The 12,096-nt window shown below is 45.8% G+C and overlaps 1 protein-coding gene across 1 annotated transcript; it reads left to right on the top strand.

Annotated features, from left to right (window-relative positions):
- The first annotated feature begins 2,572 nt into the window (after positions 1-2,572).
- LOC116950829 (ATP synthase F(1) complex subunit alpha, mitochondrial) lies at positions 2,573-11,680 on the top strand. Its single transcript, XM_032968925.2, has 12 exons — positions 2,573-2,701; positions 3,606-3,687; positions 4,012-4,181; positions 4,565-4,738; positions 5,107-5,273; positions 5,950-6,098; positions 7,010-7,161; positions 7,851-8,075; positions 8,414-8,521; positions 9,252-9,396; positions 10,122-10,272; positions 11,032-11,680. Exons 1-12 carry the CDS (start codon positions 2,645-2,647, stop codon positions 11,111-11,113), a joined length of 1,662 nt encoding a protein of 553 aa, XP_032824816.2. The 5' UTR covers positions 2,573-2,644; the 3' UTR covers positions 11,114-11,680.
- Positions 11,681-12,096: the final 416 nt, after the last annotated feature.

Here is a 12,096-nt window from a genome sequence, read left to right as displayed (position 1 = left end):
ATCTCAACGGGGGTATGCAAGATACGACTGTTGGCCCCCTCTCATTTCTCCCGACTCACTTTAACACTGAAATAGCTACGGATGGTTTTAACCTATACACAATAATTACGTAGGCTATAACTATAATAAATATATTATTTTCGTTGCACCGTGTATTGGGTTTAGAGGAAGTCAGTCTCACAGTGACAGTATTAATACAAATATTTAAAGGCACAAAGCTCACCATTCAGTCATCATGCGTCTTGTTTTCACGCGCATGTCAATTAGCAAAAAAAGCCTTGTGGTGTTCAGTAACAAACACCAGCAGTAGCGCTGCTATATTTTACGCTGTGTGTATTTTTATGAATTTTTTTAAATTTATAACAATGTTTTTTGGCATTTATGGTCAATTGTTGGAATATTTTTTTTTTTACATTTGTAGTAACATATCTCTGTTGGTTCGGTGCCCCCTTGTGGCCGACTAGGCCCCGATGCTTCGCATAACGCCGCATAACCCCATAGTTGTGACAGCTGAGTTATCCAGAGGCTTTAACTACCTCGCCCGGTATACAGGAGGTCCTGGGTTCGATCCCAAATCCTGACGTCTGCTGCTGCTGCTGTATATTTGGAGTTTGCGGTGTCTCTCTCCCCGTGGTCGAGTGGATTTTTCTCCGGGGCCTCGGGGGTTTTCCCCCTCCACATTTTGAATCAACATCACGGCGTTTAGAGTTATTTGGTTACGCCTATAAACTTTCCACATGATGATAAGGGGCCGTCCATAAATGACGTCACGCACCTAGGGGTGGGAGGGGCTCAGACATTTGTGACTATGTGTGACGAGAGAGGGGGGGGGTGCTTGAAAAATGTGACGTCACATAAAAATGCGCAACTTTAAATAAATATAGACAACACGTTCTACTTAATTAAATAGACTTTTTAATAAATGTTTTCTCCTACAACATCTACAACATCAGGGTGCAGCGCCACATTAAACACGCACTACAATGACAATAGTTTAAAGTGATTTGAAGCATGTTTTATTTCGGGGGAGGGGCAGAGCTTTGTGACGTCATATTTGAGGGGGGGGTCTGACTTTTTGTGACGCCGTGTGACGAGGGGGGGGGTCAAAAATCGCGTGACGTCATTTATGGCCCCTAAGCCGCTTCGTTGAGCTCTTATCATTTGTGATAGCCAGGTCGCTGCTAATAAAGAGCCATATAGCTCAGTGGGCATTACCTGGTGACATTTAAAAATTCTGAGTTTAATTAATACGGAAGCAGGAAGACTTCTTCACAATTTCAGTTAATTGTAATCACCAGCGAAACGTCACAGTGGTCGAATTGTAAATGTCGTGGCTTTACTCTTCCCAACACACAGCCTGGTTAGTGCTGAAATAATTTACTATTTGTGCACTCTTTGTTTACGTGAGAAACCTTTACCAACGGGCTGCGTCGGTGTGGTGGCTTGTTCGACGACACGCGATCAAACCAAAACAAATTACAACCCTTGATCATGGATAATTTTGTTTTAAAGCTTTCGTGACTGCAGTGATTCACAGTCTTGGTTCTTTCGGTAAAGTCACGTTGAAGGGAAACAATAAAGTAATGAAAATATATATAGAACAATACAATTCTCACGACGTTTCGACTGTAACACAGTCATCATCTGACACCTGATCATGACTGTTTGTGTCACAGTCGAAACGTCGTGAGAATTTTATTGTTTTATATATTGTATTATTTTATTGTTTCCCTTCAACGTGACTTTACCGAAAGAAACAAGAATATAATATCGTTGTTCGCGAAAGCCTCCTACAACCACTACGACCAACCACTACGTGTTGATACACACAAATAAAAACGTTTTTAAATCGCTCTTTGGTTCTTTCGGTAAAGTCACGTAGAAATACAATTTTTTTAAATTAAATAATATCATACGACGTTTCGATTGCAACACAAGCAATCATCATCAGGTGCAAATGAAAGAGAAAACAAGCCTAGTACACTTAGAAATACAATGCAATACAACACAGAGAGTCGGATAACATAATAGTTAACAATAGTCAACACCTGATGATGACCGTTTGAGTTATGGTCGAAACGTCGTGAGAATTTTTTATTGTTTTATATATATTTTGTTATTTTGTTGTTTCTCTTCAACGTGACTTTACCGAAAAAACTAAGAATATGAATTACTGCAGTCACGAAAGCTTTAAATAAAAAAAACCCTAATCTGGTTGATTACGTTCTTCCAAAGTATGCTAAATTTGAGAGAGTGACAATTAAAAACAGAGAGCCGGTCAACACACAATTGACGCATAGCCTGGTTGATTACGTTCTTGCAAAGATTGCTAAATTAGAAGTTAAGCGTGAAATTTTGAGAGATAGACGAGACACAGACACGGGTTAAATTCGCAGAGAATCGGGGCGCGTGAAGCCCCTTAGCCCCCCCGCCCCTCAGCCCCCCCCCCGCCCCTCAGCCCCCCCCCGCCCCTCAGCCCCCCCCCCGCCCCTCAGCCCCCCCGCCCCTCAGCCCCCTCCCGCCCCCCGGTAGCCCCCGCTGCCCGGCAGCCACCCCCCCCAGGCCCCCCCCCGCCCCTCACATCACGTGACCGCCGCCATTTCCCCCCGCCAGCTCCCACTCCGCCGCAGCCGCCACCGCCGCCATGTTGTCCGCACGCCTCGCCGCTTCGCTCCTGCGCGGAGTTTCCAGGCAGCCGCACGTAAGCGTCGCCCCTCAGTTCGTTCGCCGTCGAGCAATTCCACTGCCCGGCGGGCGTTGTCGTCGTTATTTTGCATTCGTTCGTCGCAACCGCGTCGGTTGGCAGGTTTGATAGAAATCGCGACTGCCCTGCTGCGCCCCAAATTTAGGCGAGCCCAGGCTGCAGCCAGGCCCCCATTGATTCAGCGTTTTGCAGCGGGAGAGTTTTTTGTTTTAAATTGTTTCGTTTAAGTTTGTTCTCGTGGCTTCGGCTGAGGTGTGCATTTAAATAGCGCGCTCGCTGTCGCGTTGCGATGTCAGGTAAGTGGTCGAAGCGCGCTGTTGTCATTTGCGAGTGAAGGTCATTGACTACCTAGGCCTTGTACAGTACTCTACAGTACCGTTACTAGCACTTGCACTCGTACTAGTTTTAATCAACAACCCTCTGTCAATCCTCTTGTGTCATGGGTGTTGTTTGACCATACTTCACCACGCTGATCTGTTGCGGGTTGGTTGAATGGGACGGCTTCAGATATACAAACTCGCCACTGACGTTATAAGTGGCCGGGAATAGAACTTAGAGATAGATAGATAGAGCGGTCCGGCTAACCACTTGCTTTGCAAGTACAGAACTACTGTTAAGGTCATTGGCTACTAATCTCTTGTTCGGTACTCTACCGCGTTAATGGAGCATTTCAATGTCTGTAAACCAGGTATTTTACATTGTTGCTGAGTTTTATGTGAACGTTACAGGCACGCGGTTAACTGTTTTAAATATTGATTGTAAATGTCATTCAGTATCGACCTCTGCAAATAGTTACTGGCATAACAGGTAAACATACTATTGAACCCTCGGATCTGCCAAGATTGTCAATTTGCACATTTGGAGTTTTGTAAACATGTGAATTTTGGTCATCTTGTTTCAGGTCGCAAGGAATGCCTTGGCGGCAGGTTTCGTGGTCAGCAGAAATGTCCACACTTCCAAGCCCTCCCCTGTGCAAAAGACAGGTAATAAACACAATATAGTACGTAAATTATTTTACTCTATTGATGAGAGTGATTATTGATGAGAGTGATTAATTGAGTAGTGTTCACTGTTGATGTGAGTGACCTTTTTGGCGTGTTCTGAGTGAGTTGGTCCGAGTTATTCGGGGTTTTTAGTGTCACCTCTCGCCTTGAGTGGGATTAACGGTCTCGGATCAATTGAGTGACTTGCTTTAACACTTACAAGCTATGCGATTAACTGGACGACTGGCCTGAACCGAGAGACTGCGTTGGTCTGAGCGGGTTTAATTGAGTGAACCTGAGCGACGACGTTTTATTGAATCCCAGGCACTGCTGAGGTGTCGTCCATCCTCGAGGAAAAGATCTTGGGCGCGGACATGTCGGCCGAGCTGGAGGAGACTGGGCGCGTGCTGTCCATCGGCGACGGTATCGCCCGTGTCTACGGCCTCAAGAACATCCAGGCTGAGGAGATGGTGGAGTTCTCCTCAGGCCTGAAGGTGAGCCTTGGCCTGATATGGTTTTGTAAGGCAAGGGACACTCCAATCCTTGCTGTGGTTGCCTCTCCCCTGGACTGAAGTCTTACCAGATGTTTGGGTACAATAAAATAAATTACTGAATAAACAAAAATGGACTAGATTTATTGCAATGTTTTCCATCGGCGGTTTTTTTAAAGAAGGCTTTCACTTCGTTAAGCAATTAATTAACCTGGCCCACCACGATTCTGCCAATCCCACAATTAAATTCGGAATTGTATTTAACTGTAATAATCAAATCCTAATTCCATTCGAGTAAACGTGACAGTCTCCCAGATCTACTGTAAACAACTATGTCACACCATCAAATGACCCTGCTGACTTCTGGCATTGGATCTCACGTGCAGGGCATGGCGCTGAACCTGGAGCCAGACAACGTGGGTGTGGTGGTGTTCGGTAACGACAAGCTCATCAAGGAGGGCGACGTAGTGAAGCGTACGGGCGCCATCGTGGACGTGCCCGTCGGAGAGCAGCTTCTTGGACGTGTGGTTGATGCCCTCGGCAACGCCATCGATGGCAAGGTGCGTGTGTGCACATGTGTGCGTGTGTTCATTCAGTTTACGTGCCAACTGACAGTGGGGTGGTCGGGTGTGTTAATCCCACTGCTGGGTGAGGGCCTTCCACTCCGGTGTGGGTTGTGGGTTTTTTTTATTTTACCCTACTTCATTATGCTGGTCATTAAAGGTTTGTGAAGGCAATGAGCATAGATGTGAGAGCATATGTATACAGTACAGCAATGGATTTTGCTGGAGTGCCCCCTGCTGCCCACAACGCAATTTTTTTCAGGTCATGTCTTCTTTTAAATTGTTTATGGAGGTGTGTTCAGCGCGTGGTTGGATGGTCCAATAGTGCAGATCCTGTTGCTGAACTTCCTCTGTCACTCCGCCAGGGCCCCCTGGGAGCCAAGCTGCGTCGCCGAGTCGGACTCAAGGCACCCGGTATCATCCCTCGCATCTCAGTGCGCGAGCCCATGCAGACCGGCATCAAGGCCGTGGACAGCCTGGTGCCCATCGGCCGTGGGCAGCGCGAGCTCATCATTGGTGACCGGCAGACCGGGTAAAAGCAGCAATGGCTGCAGCCACCTCTTGCTCACTTTTAAGTTAAACAGTGCAGTTTTTATGCATGTTATTGCTTACAATTATTTTGTAATTGAGTAGCCTTCATATTGTCATCAATTGCTGACAACTTGTGCTCTTAGCAGCACCTTTCGATCAATGCCAAACTGCTAGTTGCGAGAAGTCCTTTAATATCAGAAGGGGCAAGAGCATTTAGTTATTATGCACCCTGTCTCTACAATGCTGGCATAACATGTAAGTAAAAAAATACATGATTATTTTTTAGCTGGATTCAATTGAATAAGGGCTATTCTAAAGTTCTCTGGAATGTTCTGCATGGAGAGTGCTATATAAAATAAAAGCACATTGTATTATGGTTTTTACCTTCATTAAATACAGTGGACTTTTTGTTCTGCAACTCACATTTGTGTGGGAAATTTTGAGGCTGTCTATGGGTAAATACTGGCTGGAAAAAGGTCCACGGCATAGGCACAGACGTGATGGATTAACTGATTTTGGTGACTGGTAAATGCACCGGCTGTACTCCCTACTATGCCACCGAACACTACTATTTGTCTTTCGCCGTGCTGCCTGCCGTTCTATTGTTGCTGGAGAATTTACCGGTGCCAAGGTGGATTGACAGTCGACACGTTTGACCGTACCTGTTCTCCCTACAGGAAAACTGCCATCGCCATTGACACCATCATCAACCAGAAGCGCTTCAATGATGGGAATGATGAGAAGAAGAAGCTCTACTGCATCTACGTCGCCATCGGGCAGAAGCGATCCACTGTGGCACAGCTGGTCAAGAGGCTCACAAATGCGGGTACGAGGCGGGTAGACACCGATAGTGCTGCAGTGCACATTAAAAGAGAAAATTGGGCAGGGCAAAGTGCCAGGGGGGAGATTTGGGGTTAGGACCAACATTAAAGTTTGGTGCCAGTGGGTTGGCCTTTTTTGTTAGTGTTAAAGCAAGAGTTTGCTGAGCTAGTGTAGATGGTTGGCTAGAGTAGTTCTCAAGTTAAACTTTCTTTTACTGATTGTTCACTTCCCACTTCTGAGGCATATGAAGCCATATCCTCGTAAAATCATTGCTGTTTCCTGATACATATATTACTGTAATCACTTCTCAAATTTGTCAGCATGGTTTCTGCTCAAATTAATGTGAGGCGGTGCACATTTTTTGGCGAACTTGAACCAGCAGTTGAAATAGTACATTTTCATTTCAGAGGTTAGTTACATTGTAATACGATCACTGTTGCCTTGGCACAAACCAGTAATAATTATTTTGACACCAGAGCAATGATGGAGTAGCTTCACATTTGTGTTGAGCAGGTACAGATGAGAACATGTCTCTTGTAGTCCCGCAAGCATTTCCTAATTATCTACTTGGTTATGCGAATAAACTTTTAATTTGGGAGTCAATAAAACATTTGCCATTTGGAGGGAAGTTTAACTCATCTTCTGAGGTAACCAACCCTCATTGAAATTTGGGCATTCCACCATTAGCTGAGAGCTACCAATTAAGAATAGTTATAGTCGCATTGCTCATTTGCACATGGAGACAACCAATCAGAAATGTTCATGTTATGCAGAGACTTGCCTCTACAACATAATATCGAGAAATGTCCTCTTCTGGCTTGGTGCCACCACCAACAGAAGAGCTGCTCTTTGTATTTTTGAACATTACATAAAGTTCGTTAACTGTGGTGCTGATTCTACGCGTGTCCCTCGCAGACGCTATGCGCTACACTATTGTGGTGTCGGCTACTGCCTCTGATGCTGCTCCCCTTCAGTACCTGGCTCCCTATTCTGGCTGTTCCATGGGCGAGTTCTTCCGTGACAATGGAATGCACGCGCTCATCATCTACGACGATCTCTCCAAGCAGGTACCATTTTGCAATCAAAGAACAGAGTAATGCTGTCTCCATGCTTCAGACGAGTATTGGCAAGGTGCCCATCTCAATTGGTGGCTCGAGGCCAGTGATTGAAATTCCTTACAATTACTGAATTGAGATCTTCCCGTCTTATTGACTCTGGAGGGGGTGATAACTTTAGTGGACCTATCCAGCCAGATTTTAAACTACTCATCCAATTTTGAGTCTAGCACTCTGACCACAGTGCCACTTGGCAGTAGATTAGTTAAGTGGTTAGGGTAATCCCATTGATGCCACCTTACTCCACAGTTGCTTCCATCTTCTGCCAGATCGCACAGGTGAAAACCTCTAAGTTTGTAATAGGTATCATTCCCACCACCATTTAACTTGAGTTTTCCCCATTTCACGTCTTTCTATGGGCTTGTGGGCATGTTTATATAGCTCCCTGATGTGTTTATGGTTGTTCTTGCTCGTAGTTTGGCACGATGTCTGACTTGTGTTGATTCATGTGCTTGGGAGCTTCTTCAGGAACAGTATGAAGTAGTTAACATTCTACTATATAGACTTTCCAGCTACATCTAGTGTTTTGTATGGGACTGCCGATGTTTATTCACATCACTTGATTCCCAGCCGAGTGAGTTTTGGAGTTTACATGATCCACCAACCCTGTGTGTGTGTGTGTGTGCGCCCCGCGCTCCCAGGCTGTGGCTTACCGCCAGATGTCACTGCTGCTGCGTCGCCCCCCTGGCCGTGAGGCCTACCCCGGCGACGTGTTCTACCTGCACTCCCGTCTTCTGGAGCGCGCGGCCAAGATGAACGACAACTTCAAGGGCGGCTCCCTCACCGCTCTCCCTGTCATCGAGACCCAGGCCGGAGACGTGTCTGCCTACATCCCCACCAACGTGATCTCCATCACCGACGGGCAGGTGTGTGTCGGGAGTGTCTGCCCCCACCTCTTCGTGGCATGCTCTGTGTTGGTTCGAAATGGCTGCTTAATGCTATTTTTAAGCTGCCTGGCCTGTCGCACCACATGAAGGTCTGAGTCATCTCGGACGCAATCATGCCCCATTTTGTCCACGCTTGGCGAATTCTGCATCTCCTTACAATACCTATAACCATCTTGAAATATGAAGCCTTGACTCTTCACGAGGGTTTAGTGAGGTTAAATATGGGATATCTGCGTGTCTATAGAATGCTTGCTTTCTTTGCCAAAGACACATTGGTCCTTCCTTACATTGCCGTGGCTTTGTGTCATCCATTGCAGATTTTCCTGGAAACTGAGCTCTTCTACAAGGGAATCCGTCCAGCCATCAACGTGGGTCTGTCCGTGTCTCGCGTCGGTTCTGCTGCTCAGACGAAGGCCATGAAGCAGGTTAGTAGGCAAACGCTATGGTGAGTGTGTGGCTGTGTGGCTTTGAAGGCGCATGATAACGCATAATTACAATGTGGAGACTTCTCAATGGGAGTATTGCTGTCATGGAGTTGTCTGAAAAAATAAGAATATATTCTTGGTTCTTTTGGTAAAGTCACGTAGAAGGGAAATAATAAAATAATAAAACAATAAAATTCTCACGACGTTTCGGTCACAACGCAAGCAGCCATCCTCAGGTGAAGAAACAGAGCTGTCGGAAAGACAGCGTCCTAAATAAGAATATGTTTTACCCTTTCTGGCAATAAAACAGGTCTTAAGATGTTCAAACACCAAATAGAACCTTTTGCAAGGAATCATGTCTGCATTAATCACATGTACTTGTGGTGAACATGCAAACAAACATGCTATGATTATATATGGCATTGTCTTTGAAATTGATTGGCCTACACCAGAGACAGCCTTCTTTAGGGCCTAGTCTGACCAGTGTCAGACCAGAGAATGCCAAAAGGCGAACAGTACTGGCAAAAGGTCCCATTATGGAGTAGTCTACACGAGAAAATGGCAGCCGAGCGCTGCGTTTGGTCACCTTTATATTCCCACGACATGCTTTCGCTTGCCTCAACATAGAGGATACAATTTGATATACAGTCAGGAATTGAGTGCAGTCATTGGGATTACAGTGTATTTAGCTGCTTTGCTAACCAGTGTGCCATCACTTCCCCACATTCAGGTTGCAGGATCCATGAAGCTGGAGCTGGCTCAGTACCGTGAGGTCGCTGCCTTTGCTCAGTTCGGCTCTGACCTGGATGCGTCCACGCAGCAGCTGTTGAACCGTGGCGTCCGCCTTACAGAACTGCTCAAGCAGGGGCAATACGGTGAGCGATGGAAGCTTGGCCGACGCACGCCTCTTTGTCAGAGCCTCCGATCAGCACGGTTGGCTATGTGCGGTGCGAAAGAGGTTCAGCATATGTACATTATAACTTTCTTGCGTTTGCTTTCGCAGTCCGATGCCCAAATCACTCAACCACTAAATTGCAACCTTTACATTTCACTGTCTTCGTTGCTACAATAAGGGGCAGCCCTCGACAATCTGACGTCTGTTGGGCAGCTCCCCACGGTCGCATGTAGGGGATGGCACCCACACAAAAATGTTGCAAAATCAGCGTAGCAAATGGTCTGTAGCCTGATCCAAGGCAATATGGATGTATAACTACAAAGCAGGAAAAAAGCAGTCGGTTCACAGTACTTGTTCTTGCACTATATGCATGTGCTTAATGCCCAATTATGTGACGATTGTTAAATTGAAATGAATGCGGAGGTAAGTCGATAGATTAGAGGCTCGTAGAAAGGCAAAGCATTGACCCACAGTCATTGGTGACCAGACTCCCATCATCTCACATTTAACTTGCGAACCCAGTTTCATCATTGATGGCTGAAATTCGGATTTAAACCCAACATTTCAGTGATGTCAGCTTATTGCTCTAATATGGTCTTAATGATTTTTGTAAACATTGTACGTGCTTTGCTCATTACTTGTCCTCCTCCACCCATCCCTTGTGGCCCCTCTGCTTCCTGCATATTCCCCTTTTCCCGCTGACAGTGCCCATGGCTATCGAGGAGCAGGTGACTGTGATCTACGCTGGCGTGCGTGGCTACCTTGACAAGCTGGAGCCGAGCAAGATCACGAAGTTTGAGAGCACCTTCCTTGCGCACATCCGCAGCCAGCAGCAGGAGGTCCTCACCACAATCCGGTAGGCATCAGTTCTTCTATATATATAAAACAGTGCGTTACGTAATCAATAATGTACTAGGCATGTGCCAAATTTTGTGGTGTAGCCAGGGTCACGGGCTCCCCTCGTCGCGCGAGAATGGAGGTAAGGGGCACTCAAGCGTGGTTCTCACGTCGCTAAGAGGGCATTTTAGTGGTGTACCTAAAAGTGGAATGAGTGATGAAATTGTATTGAAGGTTTATGAAAATGCCCAAACAAGGCATGTATTCTATAGAACTGTGCAGAAACCATTTTGAAAAGAATGAGTACACCAACATAAATGTCTTCTTTGGTTCTTTCGGTAAAGTCACGTAGAATGAGAATAAAATAATAAATTGATGAAATAAAATAACACAGCAATATTCTCACGACGTTTCGGCCACAACACAAGCGGCCTTCATCAGGTGAAGGGGCGAGACTGTCTGGTAGGACAGCACTTTACCGAAAGAACCAAAGAAGATGAATCATTGCAGTCACGAAAGCTTTAAATCGAAATTCAACATAAATGTATTAAATATGTCAACCAGCAATGGGAGCATGAAAGAAAAACTGAAAGTAGATTTTTTTTTAAATTTAAAATAGTACCCTTGGGGGGAGACATTGAACCACATTCCTTTTTCTTATCAATACATTTTCCTTAAGTTGCAGCCCAGTACACAGCCCAGCTGTTTCGCTCTTAATACACTGTTTTTGGGGTTGCGTCTTTAACCTTTGTGTGCGCGCGTGTGTGTGTGATTGCAGCAACGAAGGAAAGATCTCCGATGAAACGGACGCTAAGCTGAAGAGCATCGTCCAGACTTTCCTCTCCACCTTTGAGGCGTAGACTCCACCAACGAGAGGAGTCTAACCCAAGGATATTTTGCCTCTGGGGCAACACGCTGTGGGCTTTCAGTGCTCATGTGTGCGTGTATACGCGCTTACACACCAAGGATGTGACAATTAATTCATTACAGTTCCACACTCGGTGGTGCACGCGATTAACCTAGCGTGTAAAGAGTTAATGGGATCCTCGTTTGTGTTGAATAGGCTTGGTGCATGGGAACTGTAGCCACTGTATTCCACGTGCACCATATATGCAAACAATGGATTTGTGACCTCGAATCTTAATGACCGAATCGTGAAGGGGCAAATTGTTATATTCCTGTTGCACATCCGCGCGCCCGCATGCTGCACCCTCGTAGCTGACATTCATATACCAAACTAGACCAACCCAGGCCAATTCACACCAGGGACTCGAATCTTGCAAAAGCGAAAAGGTATTTTCTGCCAATATTTGGTGGAGAAAACAACCTATTTGCACCATTTCTGTCAGGCTGGCTATTTTTCCACCAAAACTTGATGGGAACGTTTCCGCCAACACTTGGCTTGAGTTGCAAGTGTAAAGCTACCAAGACGCGATTTGATGAGTGGCCGTGCGTTTATGAGCTTTCACATTTAGCAGCGTGCTTTCCAGTGGTACAATTCAATGGTTAAAGAGTGGTCACATTGGCAATGCTTACCCTGTACTGTTAACCTGTCTTTCAAATGCTATCCTCTTGCTTCAACCTTTGGGCAGATTGTATTATTGAACTGTATTGACCCTGTCGGTTTTGCTGCTCCCCCAACGCTTGTAGCGTTTAAATATTTCACCATTCATTTCTCCTCTTTTGGGGTCTTTTTAACAAAGGTTTTGGGATTGTTTTGTCTTGCGTGATCGCAGAAGCAGCCGCACAATGAGGAACGTTGAGGCTAGTCTGTCTCCCTGCTCTAGTGAGCATTGGGGCAGCACTCACCTCTGGAAATGACCCTTAGCCCACGTTTTCACAG

The sequence above is a fragment of the Petromyzon marinus genome, chromosome 40 (genome assembly GCF_048934315.1).
Source record: "Petromyzon marinus isolate PM22_M1 ecotype Great Lakes invasive population chromosome 40, UKy_Petmar_22M1.pri1.0, whole genome shotgun sequence".
In the NCBI taxonomy this organism is placed as follows: domain Eukaryota; kingdom Metazoa; phylum Chordata; class Hyperoartia; order Petromyzontiformes; family Petromyzontidae; genus Petromyzon; species Petromyzon marinus.
The sequence above is the reverse complement of the archived record's forward strand: the minus strand, read 5'-3'. Positions and strand labels throughout refer to the sequence as shown.